General features: G+C 42.8%; 1 protein-coding gene across 1 annotated transcript in view; it reads left to right on the top strand.

The window, feature by feature from the left end:
• The window catches only part of itfg1 (integrin alpha FG-GAP repeat containing 1), a 149,705-nt gene extending 125,112 nt beyond the window's left edge, over positions 1-24,593 (top strand). Inside the window, exons 15-18 of the mRNA XM_070969101.1 lie at positions 9,040-9,164; positions 13,506-13,588; positions 14,493-14,610; positions 23,717-24,593. Of these exons, the coding sequence (XP_070825202.1) occupies positions 9,040-9,164; positions 13,506-13,588; positions 14,493-14,610; positions 23,717-23,776 (386 nt within the window). The 3' untranslated portion in view covers positions 23,777-24,593. The remainder of the gene's footprint in view (positions 1-9,039; positions 9,165-13,505; positions 13,589-14,492; positions 14,611-23,716) is intronic.
• Positions 24,594-25,335: the final 742 nt, after the last annotated feature.

Below are 25,335 nucleotides of genomic sequence, written 5' to 3'. Positions count from 1 at the left end.
ATGTAGAGGCTTCAGTGTCGATTGGCTGTCACTGACTCACTCGTGCCATGTAGCCAATCAGTGAGGGCTGTGGGCGGGACATTGTTACACAGCCAAGAGTGGTGACTTTGGGCGGAGAGCTGCATCAGAGCCAAAGGAGCGCGTTTTAAAATACATTAATTAATTTTAACGGTTATCGGTGGAAAAAACGGCCGACGCCGATTATCGAAAAAATGTCGAATATCGGCCGATATTATCGGCCAGGCCGATAATTGGTCGATCCCTACTCTAAATGCTCTCCAATAGAACTCAAGAACACACACTTACAGCGCGCTGTTTAAAAGTAAAAGTGAAGCATGACATCATTGAATAGACAATTCATGGACCAAGGACAGAAAATATGAAGGAGCTTAATTTATAGTGAACCTGCTATTTCATTTTTAGTCAGGACAAACTAGGGTGATGACAGCTGTCTTTAGGTTTCTTCGCTTTCTCTCTCACTTACTCACTTACTCACTCATTCACACAGACACACACACACACACACACGGTGTCATCTCTGTCGTGGTCTGGGCACAGGTGTCAACATGCTTCAGTAGTGTTTGAGAGGCAGTGCAAAGCTGGATAATGATAAGTACAGAACAACTATAAAGCCCTCCAGGGCCTTCTGTGTATCACCACACACACACACACACACACACACACACACACACACACACACACACACACACAGCCTCACATACACCTATACGCACACTTTTCTCACAAATCAATGTCCAGATCTTAACACCATTGTATGGGCACTGAAGGGGGCTCTCAAGGCGAGGCAAGCTGTGTGTGTGAGTGTGTGCGTGCACGCGTGTGTGCACTTCTATCCCTCATGGCTCCACCCTCCATCTCTGCAATTTGCTCCTTTTATCGCCATCAGGGGAGCAAATGGTTTCTATAGCGACAGCCGCTAGGAATTTATTTGAAAACATTTTTTCCTTTCAGTTTTGAAGCCCTGAGGAGTGAGAGTGTGTGTGTGTGTGTGTCTGGACTGCAGGTCGATCATATCTATGGACGTGTTTCCTTTCTGGATGAATTGATGTGGTCGTTAGCTTAGATGGTTGTCCTATAGAATGCAGTAGGATCTGCAGGTATCATGTTGTCACTTTCAGTTTGTTGGATTTTAGATGTTTTCTGTTTAGATTCCTCATTTATTCTTGATTTGTTATCTTTTTTTTTGTCTCAAAATCCATTTTTCCTTCTGTGCCCAAACACGCACTTTGCTCAGTTTCACACTGATGCTCGACGTCTCATTGTCACTCTTCATGTCTGCCAAGAGGTGGTAAAGCCTCCAGACAGGACGAGGTTTTTCATGAGGATAAGTGTCATAAGACCGCAGCAGATGGACACACACACACACACACACACACATACACACACACAAACACACACACACACACACACACACACACACACACACACACACACACACACACACACAAACACATTATGTTGTAGCTCCCTCAGAGGCATCTGTGTCCTCTCCCTGTCTGTCTTTTTTTCTCTAATGTTTCTCACATTTCTTTCTTCCAATTTGCCTTCCCCATGAGGAGGTAAAGATTGTCTGCTTCAGTATCAAGGGGAGAGTTTGTATCCCAAAATCCTCATCATATCTGGCCTCCTGCTCAGAGAAAAATGTCAGGACAGTCAAAATCATTTCACCAAGCATGGGAAACACATGCACCACAGAGCACTGTAGGTTAAACGGACGTATAACAAATCCTGAAATCGTCTCATGTGCATTTGCTGTATTCTGAATTAGTTTCAGCCCTCGATGTCAGCTGTGACGAGCATGAGCATGTCAGCAACAATTTGAGATCAAAGCAGAGGAGTCCTAGCATTCAAGGGTATTTGTAGAATGCATAACTGTGTGAGTGCATGTCTTTGTACAGTCCTGTGGAGCGTGTTCATCCAAGACAACACACTTGACAGAAATATTCAGCTCCCAATAAAAATGCAGTTTGCTCTGTCACATGATGATGACACAGACCTTCTGTTCATTGACAAATGGCTTTGCAAAAATGAACAAAATCTCAATCTCTCCCTGCCAAGTATACAGAACAGTACAAAGAATAGTCTTAGATTACTTTTGCAAATTGCAGCTCTGCAGCTGATGAAACCTTTGCGGCCTCCCAGTTTGTTGTGGTATCAAAATGCAATCTTTAGATGTGTCTCCTCGAAGAAGGATTTGTTAAGCGAGTGGAGAAAAGAAACTGAAATTCACCACTTATGAAGTACACGCAGCCTAATCTCTACAGTGTTAGGCTGTACGTATACATCAGCGGCTGTTTGGCTCAGGAGGTACAGCAGGTCATCCTTTAATCCCAGGGTCGATGGTGCAATCCCTGTCTTCTCCTGTCCATGTGTCAGACTGTCCTTGAGTAAGACACTGAACCCTGAGTTGCTCCTGATGGGCAGGCCAACACCTTGCATGACAGTTCCACTGCCATTGTTGTGTGAATATGAAAGTGAATGCATGAATGAGAGGCATTGCGAAGCGCTTTTTGTCCGTTTAGGTAGTAAAGTGCTTTATAAATGCAGTCCATTAACCATGAGGCTTTTGCCTGTGTGTGATGTAGTAGGCACTTTGCACATCATGAACATTGATACAGTAACGTGGAGCCGAGGCTAATGAAGATATCCAGACTCCCTTCAGACCTTGAAGAAATCTTGTTTTTGTGTTATTATTGTCTTGTAATTTCTTATCTGTGGTCTCAGTGTATGAAGGTCTAGAAAATGCGTTTAATTCAGTTCCCTCAAAAGTAAGTCTTGTAATATGTCAAAGAGGCTGAAATTTCATTTCCAAAAGTTTGAAATCTTTTCTCTGACCTGCTGTAGTATTAGTTCTAGGAAGTCTTTGCATCCGATTGCGGGCTGTCAAGTGACGTTAAACACCTATACGCTGGGATTGTTACCACAGTGAATTGTGTGCACATGAGGCTGTTCAGTCCTTTTTGCAGAGGTTCAGTCAGCACCAGCAGACCTGTAGCAAACACTGTCACTACTGCCAGCAGGTAGGAAGCTCATCATCTCATAATGGGCAGGAGTCGGTTTAGCAAAAACTTAAATGAGCAAAAACCATTTTTAATCAGTCTTGAATTTTAATGTCATAATTCTATTTTAGAAAATAAGACACTAGAAATGTTTTTCCTTTGAGATGAGAAAACAGTTTCACCTGTTTCAGCTGCCTTGGTAGGTATGCAGTTACTACGATTTTTAACTTCTTATTTCAGTTATAGATTGTTTTCTCTGGCATTATGATTAACAGTATTTATATTTGTATGTATCTTTATATATTGAACTATGTCTTTTCAAAATCTGTTGTGTATTCCATCCATCCATCCATTGTCTATACCCGAGTATCCCTTTTTGGGGTTGCGGGGGGGCTAGAGCCTATCCCAGCTGTCAAGGGGCGAGAGGCAGGGTACACCCTGAACCGGAACACTATTCCACCCATCCCAATTCTGAATGGGTAACTAAGATGCTTTAAAGCTCTGTCAAGCCCAGACTGTGTACATCAGTGCACAATTCAGTTTTAGGATTTAATAGAAATAAATGGAATGCTCAGATGAAGAAGAACGGTTTATTCTACTTCATTCTGTCTGGTTTATTTGAATTTTGTCCCACTTCTCTCAGCACAAATTGGGCTATAACCTTGAGACATCTTACTTTCGTGTGCGTGTGTGCGTTCCCTTCTCATATTAGCTCAATTTTGGAACACTTACTTGTTGAATGTGTTGCATATTGTGCCCGCATATGTGTGTGTATTTAGAACTAAAAAAATGACAAGTGCATGCAGATGTACACACACACACACACACACACACACACACACACACACAGCTGCTTGTGCTTTTGTGAATCCGCTTTGTCCTCTAAGAGATGGATTGCAGCCTGTCAGTCATGTGTACAGGACGGAATTCCCTGCCAAGATCTCCATACGCTCTGACACACACACACACACACACACACACACACACACACACACACACGCAGTTGTGTTCCCATCACTTCAGAGGGCATTACTTTGACTTACATTCCTTTCATGGAGACTTACCTTGACCAGAACCAGAACCAGTACTTACCTAAGCCTAAACCTAACCTTACCCAGACCTTAAAGCAAGTCCTCACCCTGTAATGATTTAGGATATGGGGACTTGTGTTTTGTCCCTATAAGGAAGTTGAGTCCCCACAATGTGACTGTGTAAACAGATTTATGTCCCCACAACATGAGCAACACACATCCTCACAAACCACAGAGACTCAAATACACCGCTCTGTATAATACCCTTTGCCAGCTTCTCCATGTTGTGAAATGGCTTTGCTCTGGCTGTGGCCACATTTCTTAGCCAGTGTACACACACTCACACACAGACGCAGCACTCAGCAGACGCTAAGCCAGGCTCCCTGCCTGCAGCATAACCCTGCTTGATCCTCCATCAGACACACACACACACAGTCAGACCCACTCCACCCCGCTGAGTGGCCAAGTTCAAGCCATCCACCTGACAGGTAGCAGCAGTCTGTCAAAAACATCAAACCAAGACTGGCTTAAAGGTCCAATCCCCTCAAAAATCCTGTTGTGTCCAGGCCGATGGACAGGGTTCAGGGTTGGGTGAAGCACTGAGTGGTTAGTGGCAAGGTTTAAAACAGCCTCCCCTGCTGCATCCATCTCAAAGGAACGCTCTGGAACACCCCTGCTCTTTCCTCTGTAGGACAGGCAGTGCTGGTTAGTCTTGCACTTGATTGGTGGATATCAACAAGAAGAAATAGCTTTGACATAAAGGCCACTTCATGGTTACATAACACCAACAGGAGCAGGTGAATGAGATCTGGGGTATTTGCAGGTGACTGGTGCTGTTGCAGACTTGCTCAGCATAAGCAGCAAAACTAACTCTATAAACCTGGAGCACTCATCGAGTAGCTGGTGGTTATTGGCGAGTAGGTTTAGTCGGTCAAATCCAGTAGCTGTGTTGCCCTAACACCCCCACCCCACACTGAGGACTCTTCTTTCCCCCACATGTCTCTGTGAGTGTACAGACAGCAGAGCTGTCAAGACGGCTTGTCTTTTTGTTGTTTCATTGTAGTTTTAATGCAGAGCTTTACACCAGCATGCAGGGCTGCCCTAATTCCTCTGGACATCAGCCAGTTTCTCACCGCATCATGTTCCCTTTTGTCTTACATGTCTTTCTGTGTTGGGGTGGCCGTCCATATTACTGTCCACTTGATTTATTTTTATGCTTCCAGTCCGACGACAGCCATGGCTGGAGGCATTATGTTTTCGGGTTGTCTCTCCGTCCCATTCTCATTCCAATGATATCTCAGGAATGCTTTGAGGGGAATTTCTTCACATTTGGTACAAACATTGAGTTGGACTCAGGGATAAAATTATTAGATTCTGGTGTTCAAAGGTCAAGGTTACTGAGTCTCAGGTGTGCCCACAGAGAATATTATTACATGCGGCACAAACATCCTCTTGGATTCAAGGATGAATTGATTAGAAATTGGTGTTCAAAGGTCATCCTGACCTCACAAAACACTAATTATTTCTCATTTTCCTCAGTGCCTGTTGCATGCTTAGCTGTTCTGGCATGGACCCCAGAGTGACTTGGTTCAGTGTCTTACATTGTGTCCCTTCATGCCTTCTTTGCATGTACCTAATTTCTTATTTATGTTATTAACTTAAGTGACTTGTGATCAATGATGAGTAGGGTTTATATAGGCTTGTTCTATGAAAAGTCCTTTAAGGTCTTCTTGTGCAAAAAAACATGCAGTTGGAGTTTAATAAAGCACCATTAAAAGTTTTGACCCCCACAGTTTTGTTCTAGGTTCAGTTGTGTGGAGGTTTGGCAGCTCCCGGTGTGTTTTTGTTCCTCTGTAATGAAATTACTCTGTCAGGCTACGCATGGCAATGGCTAGGATATGACTCTTGTCATCTCCTGCAGATTCACAGCAGTTGGATGTGTGTGTTTTCATGCAGCATATTAGAATACACACACTTCTTGTACATTTTGTTTTCCTTATCGGGCTGCAAGTCACCTTAGAACAAGACTTAAGAATCTACAGCCATGCTGGACGTGCTGGTACTGTACTTCAGCACAACATCAGCAGTCAACAGGCTCACCAAGGCAAAGCTAACATGCAGATATTTAATATTTAATTATATTTATACAGTTTGCTATCTTAGTTTACTATGTTAGCATTCAAACATTTGCCAGTTAGCACTTAATACAAAGCGCAGCTTACACTGATCAGGGAGTTACTTTTGTCTCTTTGTGACCAAAGCAGTTTTTTGTGTTGGATTTAGAGATAATTCACTGGATTTGGTGAAAACTTTGACCTGCTGGTGGCATCAAAGTCATTAGTATTCATACTCTGGGCACCATGAATGTGTTTCTTTGCAATCCATCCATTAGTTGTTGAGATATTTCTGTCTGGACCAAAGTGGTAGGCCGGCCATCCGAATGACTCACATTGCATCTCTAGCACCACGCTGCTAGCATGGCTAAAAGTGGCGGGAATAGTCAGTCTCATTTTACATCGCTCCCTCCTCTCGTCTTCCTTCTGTTTCAGCGGTTCAGATTTCAGATAGATTATGATTAAAAATCATGAATAAAATCCCGTCCAGCATAACACAGCTTTTCACTTTACGGAACGGGACACCGGGACACTTCTCCTACTCTCTCTCTCTCTCTCTCACTCACACACACACACACACACACACCTCTCAGTAAATGTCAGACACACCAGGATTCATCTTCAGTGCCTGTTAGAAGCCAGGGCTTTGTATTATCCTGAACAAGTCAATGTCCATGAAACTGTGCCCAGCTCTTCCTGGAAACAGCCAATATTTCTGTCTCCCTGCCTCTCACCTATCTGCTATGTGCGATTAAGTCAATTATACTGCTTCTTCACAACACCAGAACCCAGCACTAAAAAGATGAAAACCTTTCTTGATAGAAGGTGGCAACATTCAATGGGTCCTTTCAGCTTTCAGACCAACTGGAGCCAAAGCATGTTATAATACAGCATCATGGACGGCGTGGATTACATACAGTACCCACCGCTGCTTTTACCAAAGTTAATTACTCACTTTTACTCACTTGCTGATTCATTTTTACCAGCTTTATTTGTGCAATGTGAAAGGGTATTAAAGAAGAGAAATCTTGAGCTGCAGTTAGCTGGATTGGCCTGATCCAGGTTCATCTGAGGTGGTCAAAAATGATCTGGACAAATCTTTTTTTTTTTTTTTTTTGTTAAGTGAACTGAGGTTAGGCATAGATTTAAAAAAAACTATATAGAGAAACAAAGCTGTTGTGCTCCTCTCGGCCTGCAATACGCAGTCCATCCACATTAGTTCTGATCACTGGCTGCCTCGAGGCTTTCTCTTCTTCCACCCCCCCATATCTCTTTCTCTCTCTCTCTCTCTCTCTCTCTCTCTCTCTCTCTCTCTCTCTCTCCTTCCCTCTCTTTGTTTACCACGTAGAGGTTGATTTATGTCGGCTGCACTTGGCAGAGTTGGGTGGCGTGGGCGAGATACAGCAGCTGAAGGGGAGAGAGAGGGGAGACAAGCAGGAAGGAGGAGAAGAAGGGGAAGCGAAATGAGTAAGGCCAAATCGGAGTGATGCATCGCAGAAGAAGAGAGAGAGCAGAGAGGAGGAAACAAGAGACTAAGGGTTGGATGAGAATAGTAAGTGAGGAGGGGGGGATGAGGAGGGAGGTTGTGTGAGGAGACAGGGAGAGGTGTTGGACTGGCCTCAGGTGTCTCACTCTGATTTGTATCTTTTATGATGCTTCTTCATGTCAGAACACAAGGTATCACACTGCAGTCCCACTGGCTCAATCACTCCTGTTGTGTGTTTCTTCCTCATCCCCCACATTACAGTATGTTTACTTATGCATTTTAGTCTTGTCACCGGCAGTCATGGTCAGGATGGGTCAGGTTAGAGCTCATTAATTACACTAAACTTAAATTATTCCTTTGGGAAGGTTTGGCGCTTGCAGCTCCAGTATCACTAAAGCAAATAGGGCTTATGTTTACATACACAGCTGACAGTTACATCAGTTCTAAGAAAATCTACATGTGCAAATAAGCAAGGCCAAATATGAGAGTGACTAAGGTCAGACACAAGCAGGGCTGAGGGTTACAAATAATGTTTATACAGTACTCATTATGTTATATCTAAATTATGGATAATTAAGTTCCGTTTTTGTGTGTGGGGGGGGGGGGGGGGTTATTTCATTTGTCTCAAGTCCCTGCAGACTGACCTAATGATTCACAGGAGGCTGTGACAGAGCAGTTTTTCTCAGTGCGGTGACAACAAAAAAAGAGCAAAAAGCATGGAAAATATTGGCACCACTCATCCAGCACTAGAAGAAAATGCTGACCTCACACAAACCAATGTGTCTTCAAAAATGTTGAAACACTCCTCCGTGTGCCAACGTGCAATACAAAAATAAAGGTATTATCTAATAGTTCCAAAACAAGACTAGCAGTCTTCAGCCATGCTCGTGGCTCTTTGAGGCTGTAGTCAGTCACAGTGGTGCTATGAGCTACATGCTTAAACTTGCATGCTAACATGTTCATAGTGACAATGCTGACATGCTTATTTGTGGCAGGTTTAACGTTTAGTGTGCTCACCATCTTAGTTTAGCATTTTAGCAGTGTTAACCATATTCAGAATGGCGTTAGTTACCAAGTCCATATTGTAGATGTAGATATTTCATTAGATAGATGAAAGTTTGGACTTGCTGGTGGACTTGGAGGAAAAGTCCTGTAGTTTGATATGTTTCATTAAAAACCAATAATGTCAACTTCATGGTGGCTTTATAAGAGAATTGACCGAAGTCAGTCGGAGTCATCCTCAGGGAACCAACTGTCTGTACAGTATTTCATGGCAATCCATCCAATAGCAATAGGCCGAATTGCGTCTTCATCTACTTATCCCGATGTGGTTATGTGTCTTTTTCATGACATTAAAAACCATGTTTCCTTTCCCTCCTTTTCTGCAGCCGGTCAGCTGAGCCAGTCGGCTCACCTCTCCCTCCAGCTTCCCTACACTGTGCTGGGCCTCGGACGCAGCGCCAACTTCCTGGACCACCTTTTTGTTGGCATCCCCCGGCAGCCTGGAGAGACGGTGAGGAAAAATGAGAGGGTGATGTTATCTGGACACAGCACGGCACTCCTGTAGGAAGAGCCACAGACTTTTTGGTCTCACAGAGAAGAGATAGGATGTGTGCTGAACAAACGAAGATGTAAAAACCTCTTCAACCACCTGGGCACAAATTGCATCAATGTAATGGTTTCATAAAAAGTATCTTAGAACATGCATAATTCCACTCACATGTCTAATGAAGTCCTTTCTGAGTATTCTAACCTGTCCTGAATATAACAGTGCATGGCAAGCGCGGCTGAGACATTTAATGTCTCTGCAGTAAGTCGAGGGGAAAAAAGCAAACATAAATAGTCTTAAGACCATAATGTGAAGAACCAGAAAACTCTCCAAGAAAAGGATCAAATCGCAGACTAATTTGTGGTAAATGCAATTCAAACACTTTAAAAGTCATAAGCAGAGGTGACGCATGCTGTCTGAGGGCTGTGAGACTTGTTTGAAGGGTATTTTTGTGGAGATTCAGTAGAGGGATTTCTCTCCACTCTTTTTCTTATCAAATTAGAAATACTGAGCAAACAGCAGTCTTTCCCTAATCTTGTGAAAGTGTTTAATGGTTGGGCGTTTTTTTTTTTTTATTCAAGCAGCAGTTACAATAAAATACACGATAACTGTTTTTTATATCAATCATCAGGTGTTTGCAAGAGAAACCTGGTGTCCAAAAACTGTTGTTTTTTTTTTTCTTCTTTAGTTGTTTGTAAAATGATTGATCAAGATGTATTAGTTTAACAAAAGGTAAGGAAGACCTGCACAGTGCTAATCAGCTCTTCGGTCTCTCCAGTTTTCTGCTGGAAGCCTTTGGTTTGCAGACCCTGTGAATTCTCTGAAACAAGTTGTAATTGCTTTTTGTCGCAGATTTTCAGTTTCATTTATTTGAAATCTCACAATAAGACCTCCAAAAGAAAATCGTGCTCAGTGAGGACATGAAGCGCTCTCTGTGTTTTGATAGCAGTTGCTTTTGAAGAAGCACACTGTGCAGCACTTATAATGAGAAAAAGTTGTTTTGACAGGATAAATTTGATGTTTTCTTTGCCTATCTCATCATTAAAGAGAAGAGACGTAGAGCGTTGAAATATCTAACACACAGTTGGTGTATGGCAGATATATTACTCATCCTGCTTATAATGTACTAGAACACAAACGTCACCTCCCCATGTCTCTACTTTGAGCTTCAAGCACATCTCTGTGTAACAACCCTGAGAGTAGAGGATGTATGTATGACCACGTGTGCCACCTGTCATATAAAAACATTGTTATATTAATATTATAAGTATCTGGTCAGGTTTTCTGTTTTTACCCTACTAAAAATGTCAGCGCTGTTCAGTTCAGCTCTCTCACTATCTCCACATTCCTCTCCATCTCAGTTTTCTCTCTTGCACATTGCACTTGTCACATTGGATATTATGCACGATGGGGCCCCTTTTTTTTTCCCTCCTCCCGTGTGGTACCAAGATCTTCGTCAAGCAGCTGATTAGAATTGTAGATGGGTCAGTCCACGGCTCAGATGATGTAGTGCACCAAGAACACTCATCTCAAACAAGCTGCTTTGTTGTCCCCTCTCTGCACACTCCTTTTCCAATGCAAACCAATGTCATCTTTTTTCCCCCCATTCTTCCTCCTCCTCACCCATTTCTTCTACAAAGTGAATTAATGAATGCCTGAAGATGTGGCCCATTATATCCAGAAGGTTTTTTTTGTTTGTTTTTTTTTTTTAAACCAGAGATACTAAGGAGTGCAGTAGCTCCATTAAATCTATCTGTAATGAGGAGGAGAAGGTTTAGAATCCTGACCGCTACACCACTGTGCATAGTCGGCAGGTCTGGATCTTTCTGTTTGTCAACTCTCTTTATCTCGCTCTCATTTTTATTTCCTTCTTCTCTCAGTTTTCACATCTATCCTGCTTCCTCTCCCTTGCTGTCTCCCCTGCTGTGGCCTTTACAATTTTCTCCTCCACAACGAGTTTCTGCCTGCTGTTTCACAGGAGAGGTTTTGTAAAATCTACTTGGATATCTTCCATCTTCTGTCCAATCATTCCTCTCTTTTATTCACCCCCTCCCCATCTTTTTCTTTTGAGTCTCTCTCCTCCTGTTCACTTATCCTCCACCCAGGGGATTCCCTTTGCTGCTCAAAGTGGTTTGCTTCACTAATCAGTCCCCTACTTGTCACTCTCGCTCCCTCTCTGTCTCCCTCACCCTCCATCTCTGTATCTGTCTCCCTCACTCTCTCATAGTGTGCCAGTTTCCCTGGCTTTGAACCAGAGTATCTCTCTTTCTCTCTGAAGACTTGGGAACACTTTTCTCTTCCAAACAGCCAGATCGGATCTGCTCCCAGGCAGCAGTAGTGGAGGCTGACTCGTCTCAGCTCTGCTCCCCCGCCAGTTCCCGCACCGACGGCAGCGCTTTCCAAGAGCTAAGCGACAATGGCTGGCGGCGAGAATGTGCTTGTTATGTAAAAGCAATGCCGTTGTTGCACGCTTATTCAAAATAGCTGCGAGATGTGGTTCCTCTCAATTGATGAGGAAGCAGAGAGCCACGATTAAAGAGTGGTGGCACTCCCAGATTCTGCCAAATGTAGAAACTGGAAATGTTAATTCCTCGCAGCCACAAGCATGATTACAGCTTTTAAATCATTAATATGATGTCTCTGAAATGTTAACCCCTACTAAGCCCGAGTCTGGAACTTGGATGCCCGAGCAGGGGCTACATCAAGACACAAGGCGAAATTAGACTCAGAAAAAGGTGAAAAAGAAAGCCAATAGAAACTGATGATGATGCTGGGCTTTTCCAAATCAAAGCGCTGTTGCATGCAGAGGTTAAATACAGTCTGCGTCAGTCTAATGTCAGATGTCAGCACGGGGTGTTGAACCTGAAGGCAGCAACATACTCAAACTGCTGTCACACACAAATGTTTTTAAACTCCACAATTTAACTGCGTCTTCACCATCACTGCCTGTCCAGCTTAATCCTCTCACAATTTTCAACAATGAGTGGACAGAAAAAAGAGGAACGCGATGTAAACAAAGGACACAAACCAGAAGCCCAAAGGACATGTGAAAACCATTACTTACTGGTTGAGCAGGTGCACGTAAACATGTTCTGGGTGGAGGGTGTAATTTAAGGGCCCTACGCACCCACAGAGATGTTTAGATGTTACTCTGAATAAAGAGAGCTAAATCAGCTGGAAGTTGAGTGGACTAATATTGTAAATGGTAAATGGACTACATGTATGCAGAGCTTTAATCCAAAGCACTGTACAGTTTTGATGGTCCCATTCTTACAGGTGCAACAAGAAAATAGCTGGAGGCTGAGGGAGCTGTCAATCAAGTGCAGGCTGTGCAAGCCCACAACGTGTAGTCAGATGACATAAGTGAAAACACCTGTTTGGGTCAACAGTGGGTGTGCAGGGCCTTTAAAGTGAGAGTGTGGAAGATAACTGTATATGCAGAGGAACTTCTTAAAGTGTTTCTCCAGCATGATCCACGTCTCCGCTGTCATCACTGTGTTTATTACATCAATTTTATTAGACAATAAAACAGTATTACATCAACAGACAGATGAACAGAGTGGAAGACAAGAAAACTTGTCTGACTGCACCTTGTGCATGAATGTACATTCATTGTCCAGGAGAGTGGGCTTCATTTAGTTAAAATAAATCCAACAGGAGGTGGCACAGCAAGCACCTTTTGCCAGAATATGGTTAAGCATGGCTCTGCTGTTTTCTGCCTCAGACCTCATGTACAACCTGGTTGCATGAGCTTGTTATTGTATTGTTTTTTTTGCTAATCATAATCTGTTCCTTCAGACAAGATTTTACATGATGTTCAAGTCACACAAGCAGCTAGATGACATGTCCCTCAGTATTCTTCTGAGTGTGCATGCGCTAACACTGACGCTCTATATGTACCACAGCAGAGACTGATAACTGAACTCTCACACACGCAGCCATGGAAATACTGAATCACACATACAAATACACACCCATATTCACACAGAGACACACAACCACACACACACACACACACACACACACACACACACACACACACATGCAGGCTAGGAAATCAGGGCTGCTCCCCACAGTCGAGGGTAATTTATTTCTAGTTGCAGGTTGTCTGTTTCTTAAATGCACAGCTTAAAATAGACACTCCACAGCAGCTAAGGAAAACCATGGGACCCCATTATTCTGCCCCAGAGGACATAACATACATATTCTGAGTGTGTGTCTGTCTCTCCAAGGACGTCTGCATGTGATTGCATTTGCTAACATGTATGTGCATATCCAGTTCATGTGTTTTCTGTGTCTCTGCAGGACATTAGGAAGCAGGAGTGGACGGCCATCATTCCTAACTCTCAGCTCATCGTCATCCCCTACCCACACAATCAGCCCCGCAGGTACATAAACACAGTGCTTGTTGATGTAATACAGTATTAATGCATCATAATTGTCCATTTTCCTTGTTAGTAGCAGTGTAATTTGCTGGGAGACCCATTGACGCTTGTTGCTATGGTTACCATTCAACGCATTTAATTGCCCCATCTGATGCCACTGAACGACATCTTCAAGTTAATGTTACCTCATCTTGATACTTAAAAGTGTGACACACTCCCAGCACACACACACACTCACTGTCGCTTCACAGCATGCATTCTCATGTTACCACGACGTTGTTCACATGTAGCTTCAGCCCCAGGAGGTGCTCCAGATGGCTATGCAGCACGCACACACACACACACACACACACACACACACACACACACACACACACACACACACACACACGCACCCTCCTCCACATACCCACATAACACTTGTGTACTCGCCAGGCTTGCCAGACGTGCCAGCACAGACACAGACACAGACACAGACACAGACACAAACACCGACACGCACACCGTGGGTAACATGAGATCTGACCAGAGAGGCCAGGTGCCGTGGTATTCTCCTCACATACAGACAAAGCTAACAGATTGTGAGATGATAACTTTGATATATCAAAGTTGTCGGATTGCTGGAAATACATAAAAGTTCTTGGAAAGCAGAAGCAGAGCAGTGCTTCATTCTGCTCAGCTGTGACAAGAAAGTGAAAGAGATCTTCATTTGTTTATTTTAACTTAATTGGAACACAGTCTCTGCTAATGTGTACCATTTGGTAATTACATTGTTTTTCTGTCAAATAAATCAATGATGAAACATAAAAGAGCGTATGGTAGATCTTGATTTTTTTCCACTCTCTCTCTGTCTCTCTGTTTCTCTGTCCTTCTCTCTCTGTCTTTCTGTCCTTCTCTCTCCCTTTAGCTGGAGCGCTAAGTTGTACCTGACTCCTAGCAACAGCGTGTTGCTGACGGCCATCGCGCTGATCGGAGTGTGTGTCTTCATCCTCGTCATTATTGGCATCCTCCACTGGCAAGAGAAGGTCAGGACACACACACGCAGACACACACATGCAGTGGTGTAGTTAACGTTGGCCTCTTCCTGGTGATTTACTGCCTAAGAGTGAGCGTGTGTGTGTGTGTGTGTGTGTGTAAGAGAGAGAGCAGATTGGTCAGAACCAGCAGCAGATGGGTCTCACTGTCCCTGTCCTGTAGTCCTCTAGCCTCCCACTGAGACACACAAACACACTCTCTCTCTCTTTCTCTGTCTCTCTCTCTCTCTCTCTCTCTCTCTCTCTCTCTCTCTGTCTCTCTCTCTCTCTCTCTCTCTCTCTCTCTCTCTCTCTCTCTCTCTCTCTCTCTCTCTCTCTCTCTTGGGCCACAACCTGGAAGAACGTTCAGCTGTAATTGCCTGCTTCTGTCCTCTCAGCGTGGCAGATCTGCTGTTCCTTACTGCCTTAAATATGTCCTCCAGGGAGTCGATGCATTTTCTCATATGTTTTGTGTTTCACCTCCTCCTGGTTCTGTTGTTCAGTCACATCACAGCAGAACGTACCCTGCTGTAACATGGTCAAGGATACTTACACACAAATATTATTTAACAATAATTCTCGCATGTACTTTCTTCTTTGTTCTTTGGATTGTTTCCCTTTTTTTAATGTACAATCACTGTGGTAATGCTGTCTGCCAGGCTGAGCAGTGCAGTAAGTTGCTGGCATCTTCTCCAAGCCATCTGCCATGCGAGTGTGTGCACTTAATGTGCGCCTGTACGTGTGTGTGCCTGCACGCCGGATGGCAGTGTGCATGGGTACACACACAGAGGCACTCTAATTGCCCTCTTTTTGGGATACGTGGGCGTCAGCATCAGCATCATATGAACTGATGCTGCATTAAAAAAAAATAATAAAAAAAACATGGCTGGTGCCTGAACTGAGTGTCTGCATGCACCTAGCAGGCTCAGGTGGATGGATGGGAGGAGATCCGTATGAGGGGTGAAGGCTGTGTGGAGCTATGTGAGGGTTTAAACAAGAGAGTGAGAAGAAGAAAGCAAAATTAAAATTTCACAACTGCAGTGGCTGTCAGTATAAAGTGATCAGTTTCTGCCTGGTTCACTGCTTCCCCAGATGCTGGTTCACAGATGCAAGGTGGGAGGGTCCACTGGCTCCACGTGTGTTTCTGCCAATTTGACTACCTGTTAAAATTGTTCTTTGAGTGTTATCCTCAATGTTCCTTGATATAGAAATGCAGGAACCTTGTAATGATTTAATGATACTATAGGTTTATCTTTAGGCCAGTTGTTCTAACTACTTCAACTTTGTTTTATACAATACCCATGAGCCCCCGTGCCACTGCTGCTATGGAACAGTCATAATTCAGAGTAAAAAACGTGCTGCACATAATATTGACTCAGAAACCAAAAGTGAATACATTTACATTACTGAATGAATTATCAGGTCTCTACAAAGCAATGGCTTCTGTTCCTGTTAGTAATGCACACAACAGTATTTTAAGGTCAGTGTTCGGATGTTTCACACTCAAATGTTAAACGCAATTCACAGTTGACTTGTCTCTTTGCCTTTTAGCTACATAGGCTTATGGCTTTCTATGAAGAAGTGAGAATTTTCTCACACAATTCTTAATTTTTTCTTCCAATGATTCAACCAGGAGAGTCTCATGCCCGTCTTTGTTATGGAAGATGTCCAACTGTGAGTCACCTCCTATTGTCTAAGCAGAAAACCCTGCACCCCCCCCCCCCCCCACCCACACACACACACACACACACACACACACACACACACACACACACAAAAAAAACCCTCCCACTGCGCAAATGTACACATCACCCAAAATTAATGAAAACATAAACTGAAAAATATATATATATATAAATAAATCAGTTATATACATGGGAATATGAGGAATATTCACACATAGATGGATTTGGTATCAGCTCATACAAAAACTGGTAGAGAGGCAGGGGGTGCATGGGGGAGGCACACGAGCAGGCATAGAGGAGGTGTAAGTGTGCCATACAATGACAGCACTTTACAAAGTTCTATAGTATGTACTCATTAAAAGTGTCTAAAAGATATAAAAGGAAAGATAAAAGAGAACTCAGCAATGAGATACATTATAAAAGCACATAAATAAGGGATTTGGAAAAATGTAAGAACTTCATGTAAAGCACAGTTTTAAGAACTTAATTGAGAAATCCTCCATCCATTCCTCTAGAGTCGAGCTGAGCTCAGCTGAGCTTAATCACTGTTATGCCTAGAAAAAACAATGATGAATTAGTTGATGGATTAGTTACATCCTCTTCATCAATGGAGCTCCTGTGTTCTGTGGTGTGCTCTGTAGGAGATTCTGATGTTGCATCTTTTGCATATTTAACCACATGGGCAGTATATCACGTACTAATACTGATTTTAGTGATGAGTGATGAGATGCCAATGCATCTGTATCTCAGATAGCTGGATGTGCAAATATCTCCTTTGATAAGATAGTTAGATAAAATCCATCATGCTGATGCTCTCTCATTGGTACAGACTGTGTGATCTTTATTTATTTATTTGTATACTGCACTTTATTGACCTGCACAGAACAATTTCTAAAAAATGGATCAAAACTTTGCCAGTTCTAATGTAACCAGTCAAACAGTGTTTGTCTGAAGCTGTGCTGCAGCACGTTACTGTGGACAAACGCACCTCCACTGTGGCCACACTGCAGCACTGCCTTCAGACTGACAACAAATTTGATTGAACTTGGAATTCTCAGCTGGCCTTAATAATTGAAAGACACACATCTGGACTGACGGGCTAATGTGGTGTAACCTCCTGCACCATCCAGGGAATTAAGATTGAGGGTGAGTCCTGTATATCGGTCGCTAAACATCCTCCCTCATATCTCATCTTCTGCCACCTCTCATGGAGCGGGGCATGCAGTAAGGTCAGGGCGAGCAAGCTGATTGACATTTGGCATTTCTGTGTGTTTGCGCTGCCGCCTCTGGTATTTGCTCTTCTAATAACAAAGTCAGGTAGAGGCCAGAAGCACAGGGGCAAAGACGTGTCGTCCTGCCTAACAAGCTAACAGGGCTTTTACACAACTCCTGTGAACTTCTGTGCAGTGTAAGATTAGCTGGGGTGATAGATATTAAATATATCCATCTGGATATACCTCAGACAGGAAAGGAACGGTATTGAAGAGGTAGTAGGGGAAAACGTGTAATGAAGCAGAATGTAATCAATGTGTTTACCTAAGGGGCATCATTTCCATGCAGGGAATGTAGACCAGACTTAATTAGCTGACTTTACAAGCCAGTAAAACTACACCATGCCTCAATGTAGCTTTCCACCTGGTTTCAGATATAGACACACCACTGTGTCATCAAAACCTTCAGATGGACACAAATCAATGCTCTGCTGCTTAATGATGATTCAGGCCTCAGGATGACAATTTGGCATTATCCCCTGGATAGTCAATTAGACCAGGCTGTAACAGCAGCACAACCAGGCGGATCCGTTATCCAAAGGAAAGAACATCACATCAATCCATCTGCTCCTTAAAAAATATGTTGCCCCAAAAAAGAAAAGAAAAACACAACATCAATCAATATGATGAGACACCAGTATCCTTGAAGATAGATGAAGGCTGTATGACAAATCAGAAATGACGGGATAAAAAAATGCACTAAATGTGTTGCAGCCTATCTTTTGGGTGCTGCATATTAGTCAACATCAGTGAAGGATTGGCTGTCCTTTAAAGGGGACCAATCGTCTCAAAAGGTCTCTTTAATGTGCTGAGATTGGGTTCAGCCCTTCCCGTGCAGAAACACGAGCTGCTCTACTGCAGCATTTAGACAAAGTGTTGTGGGAACGACAAAAAATACTTCAAAAATTGATGCTTATTTTTGTCCCCAACGTCAGTTTAGCACTGATCTCACGTAACAAATCTAAATGCATTATTGACTTCATGTCACCAGTCCAGATGATATTGGATGGTTTTGGGTTTTTTTTCTTTTTTGCTCAGCTACTGTCAAACGGCGAAGAGTATGATGACATGCTTCACTCCTGTTACCCTGAGTGCCATCAAACCTCATTGTAATGTACAGCCAATGAAGTTTGTCCCTGTCTCAGCTTTTATGAACGATGGAATTGAAGGTTATTGTGAAATTTTGCCCTGTTGAGATTTTATCCTTTGAGTATTAACCACTAACTCTCTGAAGGCTTAAAAGGCCTACTGTAGCTACAACAATAAAGGAAAGGTTCACATGTTTTCAAGTGTCTTTAAACAGTTTTCACATGCCCATAATGTGTTCCTCCTGCTCATACTGGCCATGAAAAGATCCCCTACTACCCTGTTATCATTCCAATGTAAGTTTTGACTGGTCTGCGTTTTTCCTGTATTTATCTCCAGTCCAAGCTGCTCACTGCTATCATGCAGTCCATCTGTCTTCTGCTGCATGTGTGTGTGGTTTTCAGAGGGTACTGTGAGGTCACCTGCAATGTCCAAGTCCTTAAACCGGCAAACGAGGTCCACTCGATTCCAGTGCGTTAATTTTCAGTTGTTCTCTGCATGATCCCGTCAGTGGCAACCAGGAAAATGAAAGAAGAGAGGAGACAACCTTGCTATACTCCTGTTTTGATGGCAAAGGTGTCTGACAGCTCGTGCCTGTAGATGATATGGCCACTGAAATCTTGGGCCGTGTTCTTTATTGAATTTGTGGGAGTTTCCACAGTGTCACCCTGTCCAGGCAGTCAAAGGGTTTTTCAGTATCCACAAAATTAACATGAAGGTGGTTTGCTTTTCTATACACTGTTTCACTGTGTTTCAAAGTATGGCAATATGCTCTGTGCATGATTTATCCATCCTGAATCCAGCTTGCTCTTTCTTTTGTTCCTGTCCCATGGCCGACCGTATCCCATGTAAAATGAGCCGACAGAAAACTTTGCTGGAGATGGACAGTACCATTATGCCCCTGCACTTGTTGCATTCTCTGAGGTTTCCTCCTAGAAGAATGGTGACTGTTAAGCCTGTCTTCCAGTGTGTTTAACTTCCGTCTCCCAAAGCCTGTTTAGGAGGTGCCACAGAACCTCATTGACTGCTTTTGTGTCAGCTTCAAGAACATCAGGGCAATGCTGTCAACTTCCAGTGCTTTGCCGACTTTCAGCTTTTTGATGGCTCTTGTGATTTCATCTTTTGAGATCCTCCCACAGCTGCCCTTTAGGATTTCAGGTGATTCCATGCTGACCTCTTACTTACTTCTGGGTGATGTCAGGAAATCTTTGAAGTGTCGCCTCCAGCAGTCCAGCTGTTGGAATTCCTTGGTGAGGAGTTTGCCCTGCTTGTCTTTCGCTGGTTGGCTACTGGTCTTGTTCTTTCCTGCTAGTTGTCTGATGATTGTAAAGTTCTCTCATGTTTGCTATCTAATTGCCACTTCTGCCTCACATACTAGCTCATTAAATGTCTTCTCTTATCCCTTCCTGTCTTTTTCTTTACCATCCTGCTCTTTTGTTGCTATTCTTGCATCAGTTGTTCTTTCTTTGCAGTGTTGGGCTCCCTGCAGTCTCTTCTTTCCTCTATGGAATTTGTTTCCTCTATTGCCATGTTTCTACACATGAAGACCTTCTTGCAGTTTCTCCGATCTTCTTCAATATCTCCTGCTCCTGCCAATGCTAGAAATCCCTTAGCTTTCTGATGTTGAACCCTCTCTGTGCCCTACTGCATGCCCTTGTCTTAGCAGCTAGCTTTAGTTTCAACTCCACTATCAGCAGGTGGTGGTCAGAGTCGATGCCTGTTCCCCTTTTTACCCTCATATCAAGGAGGTAGCTTCCTCCATTTTCTGGCTGTGGTTATACAGTAAATCTGCTTCTCTGTGGTCAGATCAGGAGACATCCATCCAGGCTTTGCGTGTGGGAATAAGCTCCCTCCAATTACCGGTTCACTGGTAGTGCAGAAGTCTGCAAATAGAGTTCCATTCTTGTTCATTTCCCCAAGCCTTTCTGTCCCCATGGTACCCTTCCAGTTCTTGTTGTCCCTCCTCCAACTTGCTGTTCATGTCCCCCATGACGATCTGGATGTCTCTCCTTGGGGTCTTCTGCATTGACTCTTGCAGTTATTGGTAGAACATCTCCCTCTCTTCAGTTTCAGCCATGTTTGTTGGGGCACAACACTGGATCATGGTGATATTTTGACCCTTGGATGCAAATTTGGCAGTGATGATCCTTTCCAAAACGGTTTCCCACTCAAGAAGGCTTATGGCAGTGATTTTGGATAGAATTATATGTGCATATGCATGTGAGTCATCCTCTCTCCTTGCACAAGTACAAAAGCCTATCTCCTGTGACAAAGGTGTTGCAGCATCATATGCTAACTCCTATTACACTGACACTGTATTTTCTCATCTCCTAGGCTAGCTGCACTAGCTGCACTCGTCTGGTGTAACACTCTCACATTCCAGCATCCCAGTCTGGTCTTGGACTTGATCTGAAACAGCCTTTCCTCCCTCCAGCTCCCCTAGGTGTTTGGCTGAGGAATATAATCCATCGCTTTCTAGGGTGGCCCGCTTGATGCAAGTGGGAATATTTGCATCCTGTTTCCATTTCAGTAATCTTGGTTTATATGTGGGTGACTGATTGGCCCAAGCAATCAGCAGCGGAGTTGATCTGTTAGTCTCTGCTATGCCCAGATCTCCCAAGTGAAATATTACAGCGCTATGCCATATGGGACATTACAGCACTGGGCTGTGTACAAGCCATCCCAGCATGTCAAGTCCAGCCAACACCTGCTATGGCATTATGAAAGCACAGGTGCTGACATCATTAACGCAGGACAGCCAATGTAAGAGATGGAGGACAAAATACTCAGTCCTCCACCTGTGGAAAAATGCAAAGTTCATAAGACAAGCCAATATGAATTAATAAGTTACTCAAGTGGGGATCTTTAAAAGCTACAATATATTTAGTTCAAAATTCCTTCTATATAAAGGATTATTGTCTTTTCACTGCAACTCAGCCAGAAAACATTGTTAGAGGGAGCAAAATGTTTGTACTAAAAGGATTGTAACTCTAAGGTATCCACCTGGTTTGACTAACTCATACTATCTTGAGGGCAATTTTGAGATGCATTTTACATAAAACAAGGACTGTGGCTTTTGTCCTCCATCACTTAGATTGAAGTTGTGTGAAAAATGAGACCAAATGTGAAATATGGTCACAATCTGCCCTGAATGATGACCACAGAAGTGTTTTTGCAGAACATTATGATGCCACAGTGAAGTTGACCTTATCGACATAAAATGTCATCATTTTATATGGACAGTTGTCTGAAATTTTGTCATAATTAATGTATGAATTCATGAGTTTCAGCCTATAACTATGTTTTGCGTGGTCACAGTGACCTTTGACCACCAAAATCGAATCATTTCATCTTTTAGTCCAAATGAACATTTTGTGCCAGATTATCAAGAAATTGCCACAAGTCATTATTGAGGATGGAACGGACAGACGGACACTGCGTTTCATTTACTGCTTTTAATCTTGGACAGCTATGTGAGTGTTGATGAAATTTTGCATGTCTGTGAGCTTGCTCTCATCTTTGCTCTTACGCCGACGCCTCCAGCCATAACACCTAAGTGTCTGGATGCCCAGATGATGATAATAGACTGTTAGCCACAAATGCACATGCGCTATCCCCTTGTAAACCCTTATCCTTGGAAGGCCGTTTCACGTTTACATAAAGACAGAAGGTGTGTGAGAGAGAGTGTGTATGTTTGTATGGTTTCTGCAGTTACTCCTGAGAATGTGCTGTGTAAGGCGAACAATGTGCCAAGATGGTAGATAATTGAGGTGACTGTTTTCTACCTGTGGCTCTCTAATTGAATATTAAAAGGTTAACTTCCCAGCCAGAAGTCTAATTGAACACTTGCTACATCTGTTCTCTTGTGGTTGCTCAAATGTGATAATTAGATGCACAGTTCCCCATATTTTATTTTTGCTCATATTGTTCCCCAAAGGATATTTCTTTTTCATTTTTTAACCAATTAAGTTGTATTTGTTATTGCTACACAAGCAAAAGGGACTTGATATACCCCACTACTCTACCAGTGGGTCCATTTAATGAAGCTGTGTGGCTGTTTAATCAGTGAAAATATGCTAGTGGGCCTGACACAACTGGTTTTAACACTTCCTCCAATGATGAAACAAAAGCCACTGATGCAGCACACAGTGCAGCTTGTATATCCACAGTCTGGGTGTTTTCTCAGCTTACGGTTTAGGAATAATACTCGTCTACACACAGATGTACACACTAGTGTTAACCTGGCACCTCATTTGGTTTTGACCTAGCCTTCTGTTCAAAGTGTGTATTAGCTTTAGTCACAATTGTAGTCATTTGGTTTCTGTCAGTTTTAGTGAACAAAAAGTCATTTCAGTCTTTGTCTTTTCAGCTTTCAGCATACAGCTGTCACCATCTTTGAGCTGAGCTTTGAGTAGCTCTCTACAGAGCAGTGTGTGAAGCTGTATTCACATATATAATCACTGAAATACTGATTACTGTCTCAATTTAATGTGCAGCTAAAATATCAGTTAAATTACTACAAAACTGTTCCACAAGTGATGAGGAAGGACAGTTGATAGCCGACATTAATCCTGTGTTCTTTCCTGTTAATTGCAACACAAATTAACTGAAGGTAACACTAACTTTACACCCACAGCCCCCCATAATGTTGCTCTATGTTAGTTTACCTTTAATGAATGTCAGCATGCTGACCTGCATGTTTTCATTATTTGGTTGCTGCTGTTTCATCTTTTTTTTTTTTTCTTTTTCTTTTTTTTTGGTGGGATCAGACAGGCAGAGACATAACGTTAGCTACTGTAGCTACCTATATGACTCCATTATAGTTCATGTGTCCATCTTTGACACTTTCATTAAGTTATTATTCCTCATACTTTTTGTAATCAAAGATCGCTTCAATGTAGGTACTTCTTGTTTACAAAATGAACACACTCAGACAAACACACACGTAGCAGTACCATACAGTCCACTCACTGATGACATTTCCTTTTTTATTCATCACATGTTGGAGGATTATGTTGCTTTTTGTGATGTTCGATTAAAAAACCTTGACTGTATGTTTTTGTGTGTGTTGCTCAGAAAGCAGATGACCGAGAGAAGAGGCAGGAAGCCCACCGTTTCCATTTCGATGCCATGTGATGGACGAGAACTGCATCATGGGAGAACATCCTCCCCTGTCCTCTCTTGCCTCCCCCTCAGACTTCTTCCTCCTTCACACACACATTTTCACTCACACTCATTTCAAGAGCCAATAAATGGATCCTCATTTGCCCCAAAATGTTTCTTTTTGATATTCTTCAGTCCTCCAGTCAGACGTGAAATATTTATGTTCCACTTCATTAATTCATTCCAGTGTTAGAAGTACAGGAGCTGCAACAAGGCCATGGAGACACAGAGAGAAATCCTAGTGGAGATCACTCGCAAGTTTAAAGCAGGGATTTCTTTGGACTGGCTGTAGTTGGCAGCACGATTATGAGTGGTGTTGTTAGATTATTTTGACAAAATGGCACAAAATTCTGTTGAAACGCCCAACAAATTACTGTAATGTTGGAAGCTGTTTGTTTATTCACTGGACGGGGAGCATCTTTGGTGCCGAGTGTCAAACTGTGTAATGTTACTTGAAATCCATGTCTGTGTTGCTTGTCTTTGTCTGGTTGACTGACCTCTGTCTTTTGCATTTGACTGAGATTGCAGAGAAGTCCTTCAGATTTTATCACCTGTGAAATTAAACTGGATTGTATTCTGTGATATCAATCTCAGCCTTGCAACTGCAGCAGCAACTGGTGCAAGATGAACAAAAGCGAACACATGAAACAGAAGAATTCGTGGAGCTTTTCTCCTGCAGCCAATCTCACCAAAAATGATGAATGGCCTTCAGGTCTGTTGAGTGCAAATTCATCTTTTTCTCTCAGTTGATTGTGTCACAGTTTATCACGGCAGTGCCAAAAAAAAGAAAGGTTTCCAAGTTGCATCCCACAAATTTCCTATGCTACTGCAACAAGGCTGCTCAGAGTCTGAAGAGTGTTTGTCCTGCTCAGCGAGGCACAGTTTCCTCCAGCTTCTCTCCACATGCAGTTTTCATTTCATTGTCTTTTTAAAGTTAATCAGGCCAAGCGCTCTGGTGTGTTCAGATATTTATTTTACAAGACTGAGCTCATGCTTTTCCAAGTGGTTTGCACTTTTTAACTAATGATTAACTGCAGGTGTATGTAATTTATTTTGTTACGTGGATTTGATTTGCAAATGAATGTTCAAGCTACTAAATGTGTTTACTCACTGGAGTTGAGAATAAAGGTTTTTCCTGCTTAAGTAAACTCCACACTATTTACTTTGAGTATTTGTAGACTTGTCTTTCTCATGTTGTTGTTCCTTAAAGCTGCTTGTGAAATAAATAGACACGCATTAGTTCCCAAACCCATAATTCACCGCTTCTAAGTATTCTTCCCCTGGAACTCCTTTCTAAGAACATCTTTTGTTTATTTTGTTGCTGGGAAGCTAGAGAGAAATTTGCACTTAGAATAATCATCTTTATATGCTCTCATTAGCTAAATTTCTATTGTGTGAAGCTGCGGTGGAATTAAACTGCCTTTAATTTTTCATATGGCCCCTGGAGGCCCCTTCCAGCACCCCGCTGGGCCCCATGCCTCACTTCAGGAGCCACCCTGCTAAATAATGCATGGAGAGAGTAAACCTACCCC

This window comes from Chaetodon trifascialis, chromosome 1, assembly GCF_039877785.1.
Source record: "Chaetodon trifascialis isolate fChaTrf1 chromosome 1, fChaTrf1.hap1, whole genome shotgun sequence".
NCBI classification, from domain to species: Eukaryota; Metazoa; Chordata; class Actinopteri; order Chaetodontiformes; family Chaetodontidae; genus Chaetodon; species Chaetodon trifascialis.
This window is presented reverse-complemented; position numbering and strand designations above follow the sequence as displayed.